The 23,396-nt window shown below is 38.7% G+C and overlaps 1 protein-coding gene across 2 annotated transcripts; it reads left to right on the top strand.

Annotated features, from left to right (window-relative positions):
* The first annotated feature begins 41 nt into the window (after positions 1 to 41).
* tnpo1 (transportin 1) lies at positions 42 to 23,396 on the top strand. 2 transcript variants are annotated; one of them, XM_085414344.1, is made up of 25 exons: positions 43 to 292; positions 405 to 516; positions 1,706 to 1,781; positions 2,333 to 2,482; positions 3,525 to 3,631; positions 8,872 to 9,005; positions 9,633 to 9,714; positions 10,486 to 10,608; positions 12,393 to 12,511; positions 12,892 to 12,952; positions 13,174 to 13,342; positions 13,667 to 13,819; positions 13,930 to 14,155; positions 14,348 to 14,519; positions 14,703 to 14,789; positions 14,879 to 14,986; positions 15,329 to 15,487; positions 15,589 to 15,676; positions 15,761 to 15,859; positions 15,942 to 16,037; positions 17,927 to 18,002; positions 19,589 to 19,688; positions 19,781 to 19,855; positions 20,089 to 20,227; positions 20,306 to 23,396. In XM_085414344.1, exons 2-24 carry the CDS (start codon positions 412 to 414, stop codon positions 20,194 to 20,196), a joined length of 2,673 nt encoding a protein of 890 aa, XP_085270470.1. In that variant the 5' UTR covers positions 43 to 292; positions 405 to 411; the 3' UTR covers positions 20,197 to 20,227; positions 20,306 to 23,396. The 2 variants fall into 2 exon arrangements, 1 of the variants encoding a protein (XP_085270470.1); XR_014912766.1 differs by lacking the exons at positions 17,927 to 18,002; positions 20,089 to 20,227; positions 20,306 to 23,396 and having other exon boundaries at positions 42 to 292.

Genomic DNA, 23,396 nt, shown 5'->3' with positions numbered 1-23,396 from the left:
TATATGTAAACATGTTTGGTCCTTCTAGTTATCTTCCTCCTGTAAAAAAGCATCTTTAGTTAGACTATTTAGGCTTAAAAAAAACTTGTGGCGCACTAGGACCCTCCAGCTCCGTGTCAGCTGACTATGTAGCCAGTTATATGCGACGCCAGACCGTAGCCCGAAGGTTTTTTTCAGCTTGGGTTGGGAGAAAACGGGTCGACTCGCCGTGTAAGGCCCATGTCTGAAAACCCAAACAGACGTTCACATTTCAGCAGAAAGTCGACTGCACAGCACGGCAAAGCCAGAACAGGTAAAAGCCTTTTTTCCCTATCCAAAATCACTCCGCCTCGTAGGGAGCAGCATTAGTGAGGCGTACGATGACAAGTCCTCTGTCTGAGCTTATGTTATTTCTTTATCCGCAGCAGCAAGATGGAGTGTGAGTGGAAACCAGACGAGCAAGGACTTCAACAAATTTTACAGCTGCTGAAGGAGTCTCAGTCGCCTGATACGTCCACACAGAGATCCGTCCAGCAAGTATCCTTTTTGAGCCAGATATGGATGATATAATCTGTTAGTGATTTAATAACAAAACAGACTCAACAGGCTAACGATAGCTAATACTAGCCTGGGTGGTTACAGTTACAAGCAGGTACGCTCGTGCCTTTTTTTGTCTCGCTTGCACGCGCTACAAACGGAGCAGGTCGTGCTAACATCATTTGACATTAAAAATGCTATAAATTGTCTTGCTTGGTTAATACAATAACCAACGGTAGCTTCTAATTGCTCCTCCTGTACACCTTTACCTTGCATATTGCTTCGGCAGAACATCATAATAAAACATGTCTAAAGCCCCGGTATATCATCTGCAACTTAATCCTCAATTAAAGCTAAGCTTACCGGAAACATGCTACTAATTTAAGTTAACATTCGAATTAGAAATTCTGTGCATAATATAATGATGTAATGGTGATTGTGTTAATTGTGACAGTAGTGTATGCAATGCACGAAATTGCTGGATTTTACTAGTGCAACAGAATCTGAAATCTCCTGTTCTAAAACAGGAGTTAATGGAGTTAATGGAGTGGAATAAGAAGCCATCATTATTCAAGCATTTTCGCTGTGACATTTTACTCTATGTCACTTTTCCAAAGGGTGCCAGGGATTATCAAACAAAACCGTATTAAGGTGACCTCTTCCGGCTAGATTAAATGGCAAGCACTAAAGGGTAGGTTTAACATGTAAGTGCTTTATTAGCTTTACTCTGTAGCTTGGGCACTGTATTGTCACACAACACTGTGCTAGTGTTGTGTGACAATGCAGTTGAGGAGCAATCATCTGCTGCTCAGAGCTGCTGGTCCTTATGTTTTTGTCTGGTTTCATGCAGGTCCTTAATAAATTTCTTATGTAACCCTTCATACAGACTGTCTCATTAACATAGACTAGCTGCTGTTATAGCCCTAAAGATGCCATCTGCCAGTACAGTCATGCCAAATGACACATTTATGACCCCCTTACAAGCATACATCCAGTCCACTCACACACACTGACATACGCTCCCATCATTATGCTGTTAGATTAGACCACTCCTCCTCTTTATATGGGGAGGAGGAAAAAAAACTCTTTTTGGCTTTATTGTTGTTATCAGATTACAGAATGCAGTGATGTTCTTTCAGCCTTTTAACATGCTCTTCGTACATTTGTAACCCTTAACCATTTCTCCCAGAGACTCGAGCAGCTGAATCAGTATCCAGACTTTAACAACTATTTGATATTTGTTTTGACAAAGTTGAAATCAGAAGGTAAGCTGTCCGCCCTTCTCCTTCGCTCTGTCATTTTGTGTCTGTGGTGTGTTCCTAGATCGTCTAATAGCACCTGGGCAGCTGTCGTTTTTATGTAACTGCTTATTGACAGGTCAGCCCGGCTGAGACTTGGGTGACCTGATGGCATCTTTGTTGCAAATGATGTGCCACACAGAATATGGGCCACTCTAATTTTAAAGCTAAATCCTGGCACTGCTCAACTTTTGGCTTGACTGTCTGCACAGCAGATGACCCAAATGTTAAGTGGTGTTAAGACCTTTTCGGTTGCATGACGACCTTAGCTCAGATGCAACAAGCCACAAGTGTTTAAACAAAAAAAATGACCGAATTTATTACTTACCCATTTTAAGCAAACAGTAAAATAGTTTCTGTCCACAATGTTAGTATAAATGTCTGAACATAATTTCTGTAATACTCTGCTTGTGAAAAATGAAAGGAAAGCAATTTAATGTCTGAGTCACCAGCCTTCATTTTGATCACAGCTAGAGTGGAATTTTCACATTTCCTTCCTTGGCCTTTTCTCTCCCAAGATGAACCGACCCGATCCTTGAGCGGGCTGATACTGAAGAACAATGTGAAAGCTCACTATCAGAACTTCCCTAATGGCGTGTCTGATTTCATCAAGAGTGAGTGCCTCCAAAACATCGGAGACTCATCTCCTCTGATTCGGGCCACTGTTGGTAAGTCCCCTCTCTGTCTTCTGATTGTAATGTTGTCCTTAGCATCCATGCATACCTTTTTATGTTTAAATGTTTTCTGTTGTTATGTACGTTGCTTTGTTGTTCCTGTAAATAACTTCCTTATTTGTTTAAACTACATGCTGAAATATAAAACCTACAGCTCACTATATTGGGAACATAATCAGCATTTGCAGACAAAGCAGGGAAATAAATGACAATGAATATTTACACAACACCTTATTATTGGTTGTGATGGTTGTATATTATTTACACTAATTAAACCGATGAAAGGGATTTTTAGGGATATGGTTATGTTTTTAGTAGAAAATGAGTCTGCTTTTCTGTGTTGTTTATATTTCTTTATTTATCTAGTGGGCAGAAATCTATGAAAAAACCCTTAGAAATAAAACTCCTGCAGTTCTCCTCTCTCCATTCTTAACCCCTCCCACCAGATTAGCGTGGACACATAGACTTGCTGTCAAAAGCGTGCTATTGCTGACTTTTGACTTCAGGCACTCAAAGTTTGCTCTCTCAGGTTTTCACCGCTGCTTGGCTAATCTGGCCTAACAGACCTGTAACTGGCTCAAGATTGTGAAGCCTGAAAACAGAGCTTAGAGGCGGTGCAGTTATCTCTCAGACCTTGTCAGTTACAGTATGATTGAAGGCTACTGTGAATTTCTTTTTAATCTATTTCTTTTTAATCCAGTGAGAGCAAAGCCCTACACTGGCTTTAAATGCCTCTAAATAGTCTTCCTTAACTCAATAGGCTACTGTATCAGAATGTTAAAGGCCAGCTTTTAAATGCTGGTTTGGTCTCCCAAGCATTCCCTGCTATTATTGCAGAATCTTGATATTAACATTTGCATAATTAGGGGTCATCCTGCTGTTTAAGCTAACTTGAAGCTATTTATGTGCTGCATTTCTGTTATTTCTATTCACATGGATTATAAACAGAAGCGCTTTATAATATTAAATGTCTGTTTCATTATATCCTGTGCATGATTTTGGTTTAATCAACTAACTCAACCCACTCTGACAACAGGCATCCTCATCACTACAATTGCCTCCAAGGGAGAACTACAAAACTGGCCGGAGCTGTTACCCAAACTCTGCCTGCTGCTGGATTCTGAGGATTATAACACATGTGAAGTGAGGACAAACAAATCAGAAGCTTATAAATTAATTTCTTTTAGGCACTAAGCTGATGTTTGCTGGTGGTGTCACAAATGTGTTGATACGGGTGAAAGATGTGAAAACTATTTCTTAAGGGTTCTACAGATGATGTTTCCTGTAATAATCCACTAACACCGTGTTTCCACAGAAATGTATGTACTAACCCAATTACAAATGAGCAAACTATATATGAACAGGAAATCACTTAGATCATTTCAAAAGTTCTTAAAAATTTAAAATTATCTTGTAACACACTGAACTGAAAATGCATCATACAAATACAATGTGGCTCTAAAATCTTCTGCAGTAATCAAAAATATGAGATTGATTTTAATAAAATGTCTTCTGACGAAACTGACTTGGTTAAGATGGACTCAAATGTTGCAGCTGAGTAGCCATGATGTATTCATGTTTCAGTCACTCTGTAGCACATGAATAGTGCTCCGCAGGAAAGTGTCAAAATTCGACATTTCATTACTAAAAAAAATCACACAAAGAGTCCCGAACCAGCTTAAAGAATCCAACCTGAAATGCAGTGGGCTCAGCGTTAATATGGCAGCAGCCATTACTTTGCTTGATATGGACATGACGCTAATGTCATTTTGTAATATTATCATCTGCCAATGACTCAGATTTCTTCCTCTTTAATTACCGTGCTTTCAACTCATCAGAAGTTTAACAAAAGCGTGTGTGTGAGTATGAGAATGAGAGGCCGCTTTTTGCCATAGCTGTGTTGGAGATGGGTGGGGAGTGCTGAGATTAAGCGTGCACATATTTCTGACTGTATATTACAGCCCATGTGTGCTGTAATTAAGCATGTTTCCCTGTCTGGGCACACAGACAGTTGTGCGTGTACTGTTTATTTGTTTATTAATTAATTTATTGTGGAAAGAAAAGCTGGCTCAGCTATAAAGCAGCATCTGGATGGTATCCTGCTGGCCAGATGAGCTAAAGACATTCTCACAGCTGGAGCAGCCGCTGCAGACTGCAGATTATTCAGCTCTGACTCAATTATTCTCTCTCTTTTTTTTTTTTTTTTGATCATCGTCCAAATATGCTTTACTTTTCAAAACGCCGATAACTACATGCTGTCGGGTCATATTTCATCTTTACAGGCCACCATGATCCACTCTGTTTTTTTGGTTTTTTTTTTAATATCTTTAATTTTTCTGAATGTTCTGCAGAATAAAACTCAAGTGCTTGTTCTTCTAAATGCTCCATTGCAGCAGCCACGAAAATGACAGTACAGTTGTTTGTTGTGACTGTTAGATCATCTGATTTGTGTAACCATATTCAAGCTCATATAAACTCCCAGGTCATTAGTATTCTGTCAGCTGGATTTGCCCATGACATCAGAATTAATAAATTAAACGGCATGTTAAAGTGTCGTGGTAAATTCAGCTGTGTCTTAGGGCAATAAAAATACATGCTGACAGGATTATTACTTGTCGATGTGATTTAAAGTAATTTAAGGAATAGGTGTGACATAAAAAAATAAATCTTTGTGTAGCACCGCTGCTAGCCTCCTTTGTAAAGCTTGTTCAGAAGCTGAGATTTAGGTCAGGTAGTTACTGCAGACCATCTTGAAGTGTGTGTGTGTGCGTGTGTGTGTGTGTGTGTGTGTGTGTGTGTGTGTGTGCGTGCGTGTGTGCAAGAGGCTTAACACTCAAGCAACCAAATGTAGAAACTCCTTATAAGACCAGCTATGTTTTTTGAAAAGAAGCTTGAGGGTTGGAAAGCTTCTTAATGTTTCTTGTTGAAGATGGTCAAGTTGCTGCACTGTGAATAACTAGGAAGCAAACAAATAATCATTACTATATCTCTTTCCTCCCAAAGCACAACATTTGATGACCTCCCTTCTAACCTTGATGAGTTTTGACACCTCAGTATATATCAATGAAGATGTGGTTTGACAACCATTAGAATAGTTTCCAGGTTTTTCCAAGGTTAGCTGCATCAGAAGAGACCATCCCCACCAACTTCTAGTGCACACCCAGTTATTTTATGTTTATATAAGCAGGCCAAAGTTTGAAATAAAAACCTCAGTGTAGCCAGTCAGAAGAGATGCTGTCATACATATGTCAGGATGTCAGTGGGTAGTTTGAGCTCTCGTTGGCAGAGTTGAGGCCAATTTGAGGATAACTTCAGAGAACCGTGACCCAGAGCAGCATCTAGCTGTGTGTCTGAGGTAAAATACGATTATTTTACTATTTCAACGTCATTGTATATTTAGCTTAGTGCATTTTTTGAGCTACGAACGCAGTTGTTTCCAAATTAAGTGCTCTGAATGGTCAGATCTGTTTATTTCCATGCAAAATATCAGAAAAATCAAGCTTGATTCAGGGGGGGGGGGAATGAAGGTTTAAAATTTGTCCTGTGATATTACGCAGTTGGTTTGAAGGGCTGCATGTAAAAATAGGCAAGTTCAAAAAATATTAACACTAAATATTTGCCCGAATTGTATACATCTGGTGTGTAAAGAGTTTAAGTGTGAGATAGATGGGGGCTATTGGGAAAAGTGAATCAGCTAGTCTAGAGTCCAAGATTTAAATATTGAGCTGAAAATGAGTAAATAAGTACACTTTAAAGGGTCAGTATTTCTTCTTGTTGCTGATGTTGATGTTATTTTTTGTTGCTGTAGTATCTGGCACCTTCTTCACTTTAGGATAGAGCTGTTGGTAGTCTTGATTAGCCATATAGTACTCTTTAAGAACTGAGCATCCACTGCCTCCCCAAAATAATCCACTATTTCTATCAGCATGACTTTGATATCTATTTTGGGAGTATATTTAGTGACTGCCAGTGTACAGTTTCCGATCTGTAATCTACGCTTTGAGAAACGTGTAAATGCATGTTGGCCTTGGGCCATTTGATCAATATATGTTGTGCATTTACAGTATCTGTGCAAGATGATCCTCGTGACTCTCCCAGTGAATCATCCTCCCTCTGATTGCTCAACAGTCCCACGCTGAGACCTAATGTCTGCTGACGCTGTGTATAAAGACAAGCTTCTGTATATGGTGAAACTGCAGCATGCTGTTTTTAGCTTTAAATCATCTGTTCTCAAGTAATGATGTCATAGATTTTTTTTAAGCTTAGTATGAACATAACAAAACGCAGAAAAATCAAAACACATTTGTTTTTGTAACATAAGGAGCTGCTGCCCTACCAGTGAGTCCTGCCTTTTTTGTGGTTTAAGACTAGTGGTTGCTGGAAGAGCTCCTCGTGTCACCACGCTGTGCTCTTCTCTGCATGCTCTATATAAAGAAACAAGCAGGTGTGTCAGATGCCAAGTTTAATGCTGGTGGACGGCTTAATATAGGTTATGGCTATGTTTTGATTAATGGAGGTTGACAAGTGGCTATAACGGTGTTGATACCACTCGAAGGGGAAAACGATCACCTATGATAATGCTCTGCCACCTCAGTGCTCATTTGTAGCATTATTCACATTTCAAGGGCAGGATTCTGAAGGAGCCGTTTAGTCGACTACATGTGTATTATTATTTTTCTTCTTTGCCGTGGCTCACAGCCATCTGCGTGAATTGCATTCTCACAGTGAACGACCTTCAGTAGCAGGACTTGAAAGGAAGATTACACTTTAGATACTTGCATATCATTGAAACACTTGCAGGCCACTCCCATTACTTTGCACTTCTCTCTTGACACACACAAATGCCTGTATTATGTTTTGACGTCACTGTGTGCAGCGCTGGAGCACAGTTGTGCGTAATATGAAATATTTGTTTGGGTTCCCACGCAGGTTCGCAACCAACAATTGCATTATCAGTTAGTCTGGTCATTATTCTTGATTAGTCGTGATGTGTGTTAACATATCATGCCATGCCAGCATTTAAACCCCAGTGATCTTGAATACATATGGATAGGAGGGGGGAAAAGGAAGTCTTTCTTCTAAATAGCTCATTAGTAACCCAGTCATGTTTTTCAACATTAAGATAAATCTGACATTTTGGGGGTTGTCATGAGATTTTTATATCATGGCTTATGTATATGACATCTGTTTACTTTTTTTTTTTTTTGTTTGTTTGGATTTCCAATTCTTAGCTTAAACAGCAGCATGTCTTATACAATTAAAGGAACTGTCTCCTTTCGTCTGTTTCTAGGTGCCATTAGCAGTTCTCTCAATGTCATCTCCAAATTCCAAAAGGAAATTTCCACTGCTGTCTCTGATTACCTGCTGGCATCAAGATTCAGTCTGATGAAAGAAATGCCTTTTTCCCCCTTCATAAATTTCCTTTGTCCCTTCTTGTTTGTGACCTTGATTTAACCTTAGCCTCCTCGTCTTGTGTCACCCCTGTGGTTCTGAGCATATTTTTCCCCTCTTTTTTTTTTTTTTTTTTTCTCTTGTGGAGATGGCTCTGTATCTGTCCTCTAAAAGGAATGCCGACATGGGAGTGGTTTCCATAGAAACACATTTCAGACAGCGTTGGTGTCAGTGCTGTGCCGTTTCTTGTATCTGCCTCTCAGGCTGCAATGTTTTTATTTATTTATTTATTTTTGTGAGAGAGACTGAAGTCTGCAGCATATCGTGAGCATGCATACTAACCATCTGTCAAGCAGCTTGTGTGTGTGTGCGTGTGTGTGCGTGTGTATGTGTGCGCCAACTGTTTGAAGGTTATTAGAGCAGAAGTGGATGAATCCTATTGAACATCATGGATGAGAAGGTGGAATGTATTATTTAGTGCTTTCACTGTGCAAATACTAGCACTATGATCCTCCATGTCTCATATGTTACAGAGCTTATACATAGTATGTGGATTTATAGAACCAGGGTGATTTTGTTTTGGGCTTGGGTTTAAATATGCGTGATTGTAATATGACTATAGTGTACCATACGGGCAATTTATTTATTTCACTGTGTGGCCTCTTACATTGTACCTGTCATATTTGGCTCTTAAGCATGTAAAGCCTTTGGCTCTTATGCGTGCTTCCGATTGCAGACTTTATTCTTACTATGCAATGAAGCAAATTATGTTATTATACAGTAAATTTTGCCTCAATGTTAGATGAGAATCAGGCAAATAAGACCAGTTCCAAATACGTTTTATTCCTACTGTCTACTTCAGTGTCTCAGTATTTTGGGGTTAACTTCCTGATAAATTAGCAGAAAAATTAAATCTTCCATCATGTCTCTTTCTTTCTCATTGTTTACTTTGCTGTCTTTTCCTTATGCCATTTTTTTTTCTTTGTTTTCAGGGAGCTTTCGGAGCTCTTCAGAAGATCTGCGAGGACTCTGCTGAGATCCTGGACAGTGACATGCTGGACCGTCCTCTGAACATCATGATCCCCAAGTTCTTGCAGTTTTTCAAACACAGCAGTCCTAAGATTAGGTATCATAATACTTCTTTTTTTCCAATTTTGCTGACTGAAGTTGATTTTAAGTTACACTGTCCTTTGAACCTTTCACTTACACATGGATGTTTTATTATTTGAAATGACCTAGTCTGTTACACTCTTTTAGAATGTGCATGGCATTGCATTTAAATTGTCTGTGAATGCTGTTTATTATACCTGTTTAGTGACGGTGCATACTTTTCAGTTAAAACTACTTTAAGCAAATGAAGATGGTTCCTTTCCTCCTCAGTAATTTAAAATTGATGAAAAACTTCTACTGGGACTTACTTGACATTCCAGCTGATATCAGCTGGTGTACCAAAACTGTGACTTTGTGTCTTGCCTGAACTATTCTCCATTTGTTGGATACAATAAAATGTCTAGTCTAAATCTGAATACACAGCCAGTATGTACATTTTCAGTCTGTCTTATGTTTCTTAGAGACGACACACAACGAGTGTCTGTTGCAGTGTAAAACTCCTGTAGAGAGAGAGCTTTCTCATATTTGGAGGTTAGATTGGAGGAGATGGGGCAAATAATAATACAGAGGCTACATTCACAGTGTGCAACATGTGAGGAAAACATGTCGGTGTGACTCTAATGTGGTTGTTACTCTGTTGCAGGTCTCATGCCATCGCCTGCGTCAATCAGTTCATCATCAGCAGGACTCAGGCTCTTATGCTTCACATCGATCCTTTCATTGAGGCAAGTCAGACTCTAATGCTCCTTTATATTATCTATTATGCTTTGTTTTTTTTTTTTAAGTGTATCTATATGCAAAACAAATCATTGGCCCCAAAAGAAAGAAACAGAAGCTACTAAAGGGTCACTTCAATAAGGCGAGCTATTCCTCTGACAGTTTGGGATTTACCTCTCCAGTTTGTGGCTTTCTGCAATCAGTCGCCGCATATGCCAAGCCTCATGCAAATTATTGCAAATTATATTATGTTTAGGGCTTGGGAGAAGAGATTAATAATAAGAAAATTGAAGTCAGATATTTGGCAGAGGCTGAAGCACAAAAAAACTGAATAGTTAGTAGCAATTAATAGTTTAAAAGTGTAATAAATGAACTAAAGCCGTCATAAATCGAACAGCTATGACTTTATGTCCGAAACATTTGTGTACTGTGCTAAAGACAACTCAACTGAAGTCAAGCTGGGGCCTTTCTGTAATGCCAGTTTGTACCGTAAGATGGTGCAGCACCTCAATGTATGTCTTTCTTTGTTATGTCTTTTAAAGATATGGGGTATATATTTAACATTTTGATATAGTAAACTGGACATTTAAAGCAAATGGCTACAGATTATACATACAGCAAATCGCAGAACTGTGTACATTCACAAACATCTAAAACACTGGTACATGATCTGTAATGTTCTGCATTACTGTATTGACTATTCCCCTCTCAATCATATTTATTCTTATGTTATTGCCAACAGTGGTATTAACTTTAAGCTGTCGCCCTGCCCTCTGTAGAATCTCTTTGCACTGGCAACAGATGATGAGCCAGAAGTGAGGAAGAATGTTTGTAGAGCTCTTGTTATGTTGCTTGAGGTTCGCCTCGATCGTCTCCTGCCACACATGCATAACATCATAGAGGTGAGTGTATTGTAAAGATGAAGAATGACTATATTAACTAAAAGGGAGGCGCCTAAAAGCTGATAATCGGGGAATCGGTGCAGTATTGAAATGGGTTTTCAAGGTTTAGAGAGGTGGTATAGTTCTAGATTCTCCCTGTGTTCTGCAGTGTTTTTTCAATAGCATTTGGGGAAGGCAGGCACCTCAGACAAAATACTACTATGTGAGAGAGCAGGCCAACCTTAGCCTGCACCCGAATGCACACTCCTCCACACAGCTCCCTCTACAGTCTTTGAATTATATTAAGTCAGCATTTCAGATGGTCAAATGTCAAGCTTGACAGAACATTTTTGGATTATATAGTAACATAAATGGACTATCATTTATTTGGCACGTACTATAGTCCATTTAACCATTGAATGGGCATTGCAGCACAAGCCATGTTTACACACACACACACACACACACACAGTACCTTTTATACATATACTTAAAACACTTTACCCAAAGCCCTTTTGGCATGCATACCTGAAGAGCCAGGATTGAATCACTTACATTAGTGAGTCAGCTAGTGGAGAAGCCACGACCACCCTAATGTATTCATGTAAAAAGGAAATGGGGGGGGAAATAACAGTGTGCTCTTCAAAATGAAACTTGCATGTTAGATACCTAAAAATCATGTAGCTTGTTGTTAAATTCAGGGTGTTTTCTTTTTTTTTCTTTTTTCTTTTTTTTTTTTTTTCTCAATAAACCTCAGGAGTGTGGATAAATATGACATTTTGAAATGGAAAATGTGGATGAACCCTGAGTAAATATGACATATGACATAAACCTCTATTAATAACACAGCAGTAAGCAACTCTGTTGTACTGGAGGTCGTTTTATGTCATTCTGATGAACATGGCCGAATAAAGTAGGGCTGTGTTTTGTTTTTTGTTTGTTTGTTTTAATTTATTTTTCCCCCCAATTTTGCAAACATGACTTTGCTGAATAATTATTTGTTTGCCCACTAAATCTATAAAATGATAGTTTCTCATAAAGAGTTATTGCTTACTCTTTATCAGCCCATTTGCTTTTCTCTGATGGGTTTGGTTTAAACAATAGACATGCACGGGTAGCTTTTAGTTGTGTTACTGGCTTCACTTTCTTTACTCATGTATTAAAATACAAACACTTTTTGTGAATTTATCATTTTATTATTTTTATATTCATTATATCATAGTAGTCAGATGTTCAAAAGCACCAAACAAACAAATTAGAAATACTTTTTCTTTCTTCTTCTTCCTTGTGAGTTATTCATTATAGAAGACAAAGTAACCAGTTACAGTTACTCACATCACTGCTTGATTTAGACTCTTGCAAATCTTTGGCCCTTATAAAACATATATGCAACGTGTACTGAACTCATGAACGTTAAAGATGAGGACAATTCACAGGCACGCACTGATGTACTATAATGTTGTGGTTCGTTTTTAGATCAGCTTATACACTTATATTATCTGTGAGGTAAAAATTATTTCCAAAAGCTGTATAGATGTTGATGATCCTGGTACTATAAGAATTTATGTAGTAAGTTTGATATAGATTGTCTGTTCCCCAACTCCTCTTAGAGGCATTGATCAAACATACACCATGGTCATTATAATAAGACAAAAATGAAATGAACTATTCTCTGAACAGAATCATAGTAGTGCGTCGCAGGTTTTAGATTTGGTTGCATTCCTTCCTTTGGGATGAAATATTCAGATTTGTACGTGAAAATGTCTTTGTTTATTTGTATGTTTTGTTTTGTTTTTTAAATTCAGTACATGCTACAGAGGACTCAGGACCATGACGAGAATGTTGCCTTAGAGGCCTGTGAGTTCTGGCTGACACTGGCCGAGCAGCCGGTGTGTAAGGAAGTGCTGTGTGGCCACCTCTCCCAGTAAGAAAATACACACACACACACACACACACACACACACACACACACACACACACACACACACACACACACACACACACACACACACACACACACACACACACACACACAGAGCCAGATGTAATGTACAGACTTATGCTGGTTTTGAAAGTAGCTGATTCATAGCAGCCTTGGCAGCAAGTCAGCGAAGACCTTGTACTAGGGTGTTATTTTTCCTCACCTCACGGTGGCTGATTAAGAGTTGACCTCAGGTTTAACATCTGTCACCAAATTGTCACATTAAACTGTGTCCACAGCAGGGACCAAATGTGAGTAATTGCCTGTGAGTTCTGCCCTAACCTTGCCCTTTGTTCTCATCATTTTTCCCGCCGCTGCTCCAGGCTCACTCCGGTGCTTGTCAACGGGATGAAGTACTCTGAGATTGACATCATTCTGCTCAAGGTCAGTTTGTACTGCCTAATATGTTTACGTGACGGTACAATGATAAACTGCTCCAGGAGTCAAGCTGACATGCAGTTAAGTTGTTTGTGATGTACAAACAAATTAGAGTTGTATACATTTTACAACACAAAATGCATAGCTAATTTCTGGTTTCAGCTGACTGAACTCTCATGCTAATGCCTACACGCTGAAGAATTTTTATACCATACGTTCATTTTCAGGGAGACATTGAAGAGGATGAGGCCATTCCAGACAACGAGCAAGACATCAGACCACGCTTCCATCGCTCCCGCACTGTTGCCCAACAGCATGAGGGTGATGGAATTGAGGATGAGGAGGATGAAGATGACGAACTAGATGATGATGATACTATCTCTGACTGGAACCTGCGTGAGTTCAGTGCATATCTAAATTGAACTGTCTAGATTGCTCTGTGATGGTTGTTTCAAAATAATTCATAGTGGCTCTTTATCCATGAACTCCACTGAAAGGAGCCCTGCATTGTCTTGTAGTCCAAACGGCTAATAGAGAAGAGGAAGATCTCATTTTTCTTAGGTTTTATGTAACTTTATAATCAGTAGAACAAACATGCCACATCGTGCACCTTTTTAACAGTCCCAAAAAGCAGATGGTGTACTAATTGTCTTCTGCTTGTTTGTATTATGCTTGTTACATCTGTATGATCTTTGTTTCTGTGTATGTGTGTGCTGTTAGGCAAGTGTTCAGCAGCAGCGCTCGACGTGTTGGCCAACGTGTTCAGGGAAGATCTGTTGATGCACATCCTGCCTCTTCTCAAAGAGCTGCTTTTCCATCCAGAGTGGGTAGTTAAAGAGTCTGGAATCCTAGTGCTGGGGGCTATAGCTGAAGGTAAGAAGGGGGAAATGAAGAGAAATTGAAGAGAGGGAGGTCCCTCTTTGAATATAAAATCAGAAGAAGTACCACTTTGAAACAATACTTTTGTTATCCTTTTTCTCCAGGCTGCATGCAAGGAATGATCCCATACCTGCCTGAGCTCATCCCTCATCTCATCCAGTGTTTGTCTGACACAAAAGCCCTGGTGCGTTCTATCACCTGTTGGACACTGAGCCGCTATGCACACTGGGTTGTCAGCCAGCCTCCGGATGTTTACCTGAAGCCTTTAATGACAGAGCTGCTCAAACGCATTTTGGATAGCAACAAGCGTGTGCAGGAGGCTGCTTGCAGGTGAGTGAGATGATAAAGCCATGTCTCTCATTTTACAGCACATTAACTCCGACTTTTTTTCTTTTTTCTTTTTTTTTTTTTTGCATCTGTGTTTCCCACATATTCCCCTGAAGGATTCAGGTGCATCCAAATTTCAGAGTAGTTACTTTCACACATTGCTTTAACCCCCCATTTTTAATCTTTCCCTGCCAGTGCCTTTGCCACTTTGGAGGAGGAGGCTTGTACAGAGCTGGTGCCCTACCTGGCATTCATCCTGGACACACTGGTGTTTGCTTTCAGCAAGTACCAACATAAAAATCTGCTAATTCTTTATGATGCAATAGGAACACTTGCAGATTCAGTGGGCCACCATCTCAATAAACCGGTATGCAAAACAGAAGCATTTGCTGGATTTCACTTCACATTTCTATGCAAATCTAACATTAATACTGCTGTTGTCATGTACTTATTTTTGTAAAATATCAAAAAAGCTGTATTTGTTTGAATGTAAAATAGAATACATTGGCAGCCATTGTTATCGGTGCATTCAATGTGTGATATGTATTAGGAGTACATCCAGATGTTGATGCCACCCTTGATCCAGAAATGGAACCAACTAAAAGATGAAGACAAAGATCTTTTCCCTTTGTTAGAAGTGAGTTTCTCATGCACACTTAAAGGTGTCAAATTTTTGCATAATATCCATGATTTTTGTATCTAACCCACAATTCCTACCTTCCTCAGTGTCTGTCATCTGTAGCCACAGCACTGCAGAGTGGCTTCCTGCCCTACTGTGAGCCCGTGTACCAACGCTGTGTCAACCTCGTTCAAAAGACCCTTGCTCAGTCCATGGTGAGAATGTCTAGAATGGACAACTTAAAGACTTTCTGTGCATTTTCTATTATCTATTTATTCAAAATGAAAACATTTAAACCTGCTGGAGACTCTGCGTAGTCAAGTGGAACTCGATGTAAAGCAAAACAACAACAAAAATGGTGATTTTTATTGTGTTTTTTTTAAAGTTAACAATCTGTTAGTATTGTTTACAATTTGCTGCACTGGCCCCAAGTGGTAAACAAGGTATTTAGTGGACGTTTAACCACTACCACAGTGGGGTGGATCCATAGATGGAAGCCATATAACTTATTATTTAATATTTATTACTGTTAAATTAAGTCATGTTATATTTTCTAGCTTCATCAGTCCCAACCAGAACAGTATGAGGCCCCTGACAAAGACTTCATGATTGTGGCTTTGGATCTTCTTAGTGGACTGGCAGAAGGATTGGGAGGCACCATTGAGCAGTTGGTGGCTCGTAGCAATATCCTCACCCTCATGTACCAGTGCATGCAGGTAAGGCCCTGTAAAAGTATTTAACATGAAAAAAACAAACAAACGTAAACTGACTTGCATGTCTCACCTTGTGCTCTCTTTTTTTTTCTCTAACTGTTCAGGACAAAATGCCAGAAGTTCGTCAGAGTTCATTTGCTCTGCTAGGGGATCTCACCAAGGCTTGTTTCCAGCATGTCAAACCATGCATCGGTACGTTCGGTGTACTTGACTCTGAAGCACCAGTGACAATAAATTCCAAGTAATTTTCTAAGATATTAATTTTCCTCCTTTCAGCTGATTTCATGCCCATACTGGGTACAAATTTAAACCCAGAGTTAATATCAGTGTGCAACAATGCAACATGGGCAATTGGAGAGATATCTATACAAATGGGTGAGTGCCTTTCTTTTAAGACGATGTACAGTGACACATTTAAAATCTGAATTAACTTAAGTTCTTATACCTACACTCTTAGGGCCTGAAATGCAACCATACATTGCGATGGTGCTGCACCAACTGGTGGAGATCATTAACAGGCCCAATACCCCAAAGACACTACTGGAGAACACAGGTACCACTCGGTGGTAGTGCTGAGCCCGTCAGCCAGCCAGGTTGCCACACACACACACACACACAAACACAGAGAGAGGGAGGTGTATACACTTATACACACACTCACTCACTCAGGTCCACTTAGCCAGGATTAACTATACTTATTAGACTGCGTGTCTTTCCCTTTTAATTTCAGCCTTTCCCAAGGTATGAGCCTTACTAGTTTTGCTTGTTTCACCAAAGTATGCTGAATATTTCAGGTATTGATTTGCAGCCTGGCACAGTGGCCTGTAAGTTGAAATAAAATTAAAATGAAGCCTTGAGCAAGCCCTGGTGTGAAATTCTTAACACTCTTCAACTGAGCAAACCGTGTAAGAGCCCTGCCTTGGAATGAACTAATGTCGACTGACTTTGCTCTATGAGGTGAAGTACAATATTGTAATGAAACCAAATGCAAAGCTTACACAGAATTATAGATAGATGACTGCATAGCCTCACATAGTTACTGATCAGCTAAACAACTAATCCCAAATGACACCTAAACTGACTAAAAGTAGGGCACCTAGCTGAGATTATTTTTAGGTTGCACACTCTACTCTTGTTTGAACCAAATGCATTGGAGATTTGAATTGGATGAGTCAAGTGAACATTGCATCAAAATTATGCATGCAAGGGTGAAGTGTGACCTGCCAAAATAAAAGGAAATAAAACTAGGGACTCTATAGATGTGTTCCTGTTTGTTTGCTGTCAGTTTATTTGTTGCTTTTATTTACTGTTCTTTAAATGTGGATGCATATCTGCCAATAGATGTTAAATGTTGTTAAGAATGGCCAATGTTTGATGCAGGATACATGATAATCAATAACCATGTCTTAACAATTGGGCATCATACAACTTCAATTTTTGAAGTATCAGATCATTAACCTTTCCACTAACAGTTTCTTGCATGTTATCGATCTATAAATTGACAACGCCACAGTGAATCAAACCTTAGCAAACATAGCCATGTGTAAATTCCGTTAACATGGATGTTTCCACGAGAGCCAGCGTACCACTGGAACTATTTTTAAACTAGGTCACATAATACCACAGTTTAAGGTGGCTGTAAATTCTCGGCTCGCACAGCGGCACTCTTCAGTTTGCCTCTAATCAGCTGATCCTGCACTGAACTCTACTCTAATGAGCATACCATCTGCTTTCTGCATGTGTCATTGGACTGTTCATAAATGCCTGTTTGTTAATGAGAATGTTGCATAGTTTTGTGTCTTCTTAAACTTAGGTCCTCCCTCCTCTCTGCCTCATAAGAACCTGCTGTGCTGGATACTAGTCTCCCTCCATGTAGTTGGCTTGGAGTAATCTGTCATTTCTTTTCCAAAAGAAAAACAAAACAAAAAACATTTCTGTTTCTTATGAAAATTAACATTTGTGAGTTTAAGGGAGAAATCGCTAAGAGGGGAAAAAAAAATCCCACTGAACTGCTCTTGTTTTACGCCATACATGATACACCTTTTATTAGCATGTGTCTTGGCACGTACAGTTTCATCAAATTGATCAATTTAAATAGCTTTTTTTTTTTTTTTTTTTTTTTAAATCCATGTAATTCCTGGAAGCAGATGCCATTGTTTGCCTTTTCTATGAATGTCCTGTCAGAGTTGTCAATGTGTTCTCCCTTAAACGTGTTGTATGTCTTTTTTTAGAGTGTCATATTTTTACATTCCTCCCTTTTGACTTGAAGGGGCAGTAATAATCAACGCTAGTGAAATCTTCTGTTTATTATCATACACAGATTCTGTTGATTTCTGTCTCTGAGTTGTTTGTTTTTTCTTTATTTTTTTCTCCTCCCCCCTCCTCATTGCTCATGTCTTGGTTGGCGTTTGGTGGTGTGTAACCGTGATTGCGTTACCTTAGCAATAACAATTGGTCGTCTTGGTTACGTTTGTCCTCAAGAGGTGGCACCCATGCTACAGCAGTTTATAAGACCCTGGTGTGTATTATTCAATCTTTTATTTAATTCATCTTCTCTCTGCTTTCCTCTGATCTTCTCGTCTGTCGCCTGTTCTTCCCTTTTTCTCCCCTGTAGCTCTCCTCCTCTTCCCCTTCTCACTCTCCTTTCTCAAAAGCGTTTTGGGTTTTTTTTTTTTTTTCTTTTCAGTTTTTTTGGTTTTTTGTTTGTTTTTTTTCCTATCAGTTTGTAATCATTGCCAACCGTGTGACTAACCCTGTCCTCTTTTAGGTCCTACTTGTGATTTGTTTTTGCCTCAGTAGCACCTTCATGTGTTTTTTATACATTAATTTGTTTAATTTCTAGTTTTTTTTGTCATTGTAAACTGTCGCTAACAACCTAAAAGATGCATGGGATCAGATTTTTCTTATTTTTGTCACATGCCTGCTGGTTCAACAACAGAGAAAGGATGCAGTCTTTTAATGAGAAAGAGCATTCTTAAATTCCTTTCTCATTTAGTAGTCACCCAGCTGCATGTGCCTGTCCCAAAACGACCCCAAACCTTCTTTAGTAGATCTTCGAAAACAAAACAAAAAAGTAATGTTATATTCAAGGTGCTATAGATGAGGTTTTGCTGAACACACTGCTCAAAGACATCAGTGAAGATATTAGAAGAGTTTCTGAGTTTTAAATATTTTAAAATGCTTGATTTGTTTTACTTGAATCTCTTTTGTGTGCATGCTTCATGTGTTGTAAATCGGGAAACAATTTCATATTTAGATAAATGTGCAAAGTGATCAAAAAGTTCTGTGGCTTTAAAAAAAACCAAACAAATCATGGCAAACTTGACCAATCGCCTCTTTAGCATTGCTTCCTAGTGCACCTCTAGAAAGCTTTCAAGAGCTGCTGATCCTTTAAATCATTCCGTTTATGCTCTTTTTTCTTTTCTTTTTTCACTTGCACACGTGCAATGACTCACAGATCTCCTTGGTGAAATGAAAAAAGTAGGGAAAGTTATTTTTTTTTAAAGAGATATATTTCAGTCATTATCAATTTCTTTTTAAACTCTTCCTGATCAGTCTGAGTGGAGAACCAACAAGCTTACAAAGGTTTTAAGCATCATTGCAACAGTTCCCAGGGACTTATGTGTATGGCAGCTGCACCGCGCTTCACTTTACCATACATTACTGTGCAAATGTCAGGAAAATATGCTAGCATTGATTAAAAGTGCAGGTTTGGAGGTGTCAGCAGTGTTACTGGAAGCAGTTCAGAGGCATACGAGGAAAAAACACTGAAGTTGAACCTTGATCAGATGCAAATTGGGAGTGGCTCTTCATTTTTGTGGGTTAGTTGTTGCAGGACATTTTGATCACATTTGAAAAATGTAATTTGTCTTTAGAGTATATGAAGAAAAGGATTGATAATGAAAACACATTTGTGTCAAAGGAGGTAATTGGCTTCATTCAAAGTTGGTATTATAAACATGCATGTCAGTTTAGTAACATGTACTGAATGCATCCGAGTTTCTGTACTAGTTATTCATAGTTGCAGATTTATGCTGGTTTCTGTTGTTGCTCAAGTATTCTTAAGATAAGCGTGGTGTTAAATGTGGCCGTCCCTGTTGTCAGGTGCACCTGTCTGCGAAATATAAGGGACAACGAGGAGAAGGATTCCGCATTCAGAGGAATTTGCACTATGATTAGTGTAAATCCAGGAGGTGTAGTGCAGGTGAGATGCAGTAGAGAGATGACTGTGTGGCCACTTTGTTTTTAATAACTCTGGAAGCTGAAGCATCGCCTTATTTATTTTCTCTGGAACAGGATTTTATATTCTTCTGTGATGCAGTGGCTTCCTGGGTCAATCCAAAGGATGACCTCAGAGACATGTTCTACAAGGTAAAAGCTGAAAAACACTAACAATAAAAATCGCTGAATAAATTCTGTCAGTTTTGCCTGGTTTCAGAGTTTGCACTCAGGCTTTAACCCATTTATTGCTTATCAACAGTTATTGCTGCTCCCTAGTGACCAAATTCAGGAATGGCAGCTTTTGCAGTTGACCCTTTAAAATGCACAGGATTTATTTTGAAAAGCACTCCTCAGTATAAACATCTCGTGGTGTTTAATTTCAGATCCTTCATGGGTTTAAGAACCAGGTGGGAGACGACAACTGGAGACGCTTCGCAGATCAGTTTCCAATGCCACTGAAGGAACGGTTGGCAACCTTTTATGGGGTGTAACTGTTTCCACAGCACGTGCCTCATCGTTGGGGTTGGTACCACTCTGAAAATAATTTTTATTATTTAACCCAAAATGTTGTATTCTAATCAGGGTTTTCTCTATATACAGGTCATTCACTATGGGAGACAATATCGGGAACCATCCCAGGGAGCATGTTACCCTTTACTGGGGGGAAGGATCTGCCTGCTGAGGGAAGGGGAAGGGGTGCTGACCCCCCTCCTTGACCTGGTGGATGGGGTGGGAGGGAGATGATAGCTACAGTTCTCAGTGCCCCTATGCACAGACAAAGGGGCAAAAGGGACTGGCAGGACAACCTTATCACTGGAGGAAAATTCATCTAATATCTGAATCAGAAGTTGTAGTTTGTTGGGGGGGTTTTTTTGTTGTTGTTTTTTTGTTTTTTGGTTTTTTTTTTTGCTTTTTCCTCTCCATTTATTCTCCAAACATCTTGTTTTCTGGACTACTGAGAAGAAATGAATGTGGAAAAAATTGAGAAATCTTTACAAAACCCTGTACTTTTTGTTAGACAAGGAGAAATGTAGGTCTTCTGCTCAGATATGCGTTTATAAGAGTAAACGAGAAGTATTATGAAGTAAAGCTGAAGGTTCTTTGAGACACATTTCCTGTAAGTACAGAGATGGTTTAAAGTTCCTACAGAAAAAGCTGTTTTGTCACAAGGGAGCACATAGTTTTTGTTTTTTAAATGAGCAGCTTTTCTGAAAATGGGTAGCATGTGTATATCATTGTGGAAAAGCTGTAGTGAAATGTGTTGACAGCTGTTGTTGAGCTTTGATAAGGTTCTTTTTTTTGGGTCTTGTATTTACAGTACTCATGTTTTCTTCTACTGGAGATTTACGGCAATCAGCTGTAATGTAGCATGACGGGCTTTACACACACTGACTTAGAAAAATGTGTAAAATCTTGGCTGTGGCGTGATGTCCGAGTGAATCATTGTTTGGTCTTGTGGCGTGAATGTGACATGGACATCTATCTGCAGGCATATCAAAGCTTTAGATGCTTACTTTATCCTTTTATATTGTCTGAGCCTCGGAAAGGACAAATGAAGGAGAAGCATGCAGGATAACAAGATCCTGTTTGCTGATTATTGTGTCATTGTGTTTTGGACGTAAATGTCACAATGGCACAAATACTGTCTCAGTGATTTGTTTTTTTTTGCTTTTTTGCTTTTGCTTTTTTTTGTGACTTTGGTTGTCAGAACCATATAAACCATCAAATCAATGTTAACTATGTTAATTTCTCAATGTACTGATGTTTTTGTTATTGGTTGTTGGAATTTTTGTGCTAAAAGCATGATCTTGAGGATGACTTTCTAATGTTTTGGGTGGTTGTCACTGTGGGGTACTTTCATCTTTTGCATGTTGGTGGCCCCTTACACCCCAACTTAAAGTGGGAAGGTTGCAGGAGCTTCAATCAAGTTTTGGTTTTATTTATTTTTTTTATATAGCAACCATTTATGTTCAGCATCACTGTGACTTTTAAAGACTTCACAGTAATCTTGCTAGAGTGTTCTCTTCTTCACCTTTCACCTATAGTTGGATATGTAGATTTTAAATACTGTGAAATTACATGTTGTCTTCTTGTGTTGCAGTGTTATTATTATTATTATTATTTTTAAATCTATATGTTTAAGTTGCAGATGGCCTGAATGTATTCCATGATGGATTTTTATTTTATTTTTTTTTATATTATTGTTTTGTTTAATTTTAATTTTTTACGCCCATCCATTCTTCCTCTGCTGGCCAGAGTAATAATTGCAGTATTTAAATCCTTTGTGATGCACCTAAAATGTACTTACTTACTTACCTACTTACTTAGCAAGTGCTTAAAATGAATGATGTAGCCAAACACTTTAGAATATGACCTGACAGGTCATTGAGCATTGCTGCTAAAATGTGTGGACCTTAATGCATTAAGCATCTTGATCCAATTGGGATATTAGAGTGTAGAAGTAGTTTAATGTGTTAGCTCAACTGCCACATTAAGAAATGTATTACTAATCTTAGATTAAACATTTTTTGAGGACATACACGGTGAATGCAGGTTATAATGCATCATGGAATACAGAGGCAAATACTCGTATGTGTCACATCATTATGTGTTTAGAAGTGATTTTTGTCTTGTCACATTCCAGCTTGCGGCTTGCAAAAATATGAAGTAATCGCAGCTTGACGGGGTGGATGTGCACACACTTCTGTTCTTTCTTCAAAAGATAGTAGTTCTACAAAACACACAACAATCCCAATTACTACTGTGCTATAATTTTGACGTAACTGCTGCTATACATTGTACTTGTTTCACTATATGAATATGTTTTTGTGTTTACCTCAGGTTGTGTGTGTGTGTGTGTGTGTGTGTGTGTTTCTGTGTTTGTGTTTCTATTTGTTTTGGGGGGGGTTTTTTGGGTTTTTTTGTTTGTTTGTTTTTTTTAATCGATTTCCTCATGTCTCCACCTTTCCACATCTCTTCAAACAAGAAAGATTGGTTTAAAAAGCCACCCATCATCAGTGGGTGTTACTTCACATTAGCATTAATACATACAACACTGCTAGCTGAACAGTGGGATTACAGTTGGAAACCAGGAAGTAGGAACGATTCCTACTTCTACATCCTTATTGTCAAACGTGATTGTTATCAGGCTTAGGTAAATGGTGTAATCTCTGCACAATGCCTTTAATGCAAATACTTTGAGGATTTTTGCTGGGGTTTTGCAATAGAAGTACAGTACACTGTATGTAGAGATGCAGGTGAAAGCTGATTTAAAAGCAATTGCATATGTTGACAACTCTGCAAATATAGGTTTGACTTTATGAAGCTTTATTGAAAAATTTGTATTTTATAAAGCACCCATCAATATTAAGGAATGTCTAGTCAAGGAGCTCTAGTAGTCTAGTTTAATTAGCCTTTAAACTTGATTAGATTATCTGCCTTCATCCTTTTGCTAATGAAAGTGAAAACATCATTCTCATAGACATGTTTTGATTTTTCTTTTTTTTTTTATAAGCTGCTGAATTTTAAAAATAAGTAATACTTTTGGGGCCACCAAATATTTTGGATCATGCAAAGACTCTATATTGTACTGTAGTAATTTTGTAATATTTGTAAGATGATATAGTGGGTGTGACTGGTTACCATAGCTTGAATCTGTACATTGTTCCAATAAATTGTTTACATTATTGTG

This window comes from Rhamphochromis longiceps, linkage group LG7, assembly GCF_057381845.1.
Source record: "Rhamphochromis longiceps isolate RC_006_pf linkage group LG7, R_longiceps_female_GT1.1, whole genome shotgun sequence".
NCBI classification, from domain to species: domain Eukaryota; kingdom Metazoa; phylum Chordata; class Actinopteri; order Cichliformes; family Cichlidae; genus Rhamphochromis; species Rhamphochromis longiceps.
This window is presented reverse-complemented; position numbering and strand designations above follow the sequence as displayed.

Bases quoted from the DNA above. Each gene is read 5' to 3' on its own strand.
- tnpo1 (XM_085414344.1), top strand. From the start codon at position 412: ATGGAGTGTGAGTGGAAACCAGACGAGCAAGGACTTCAACAAATTTTA. The intron at 14,156-14,347 runs GTGAGTGAGATG...TTTCCCTGCCAG, and splicing joins GTGCAGGAGGCTGCTTGCAG to TGCCTTTGCCACTTTGGAGG. The intron at 14,790-14,878 runs GTGAGTTTCTCA...TACCTTCCTCAG, and splicing joins ATCTTTTCCCTTTGTTAGAA to TGTCTGTCATCTGTAGCCAC.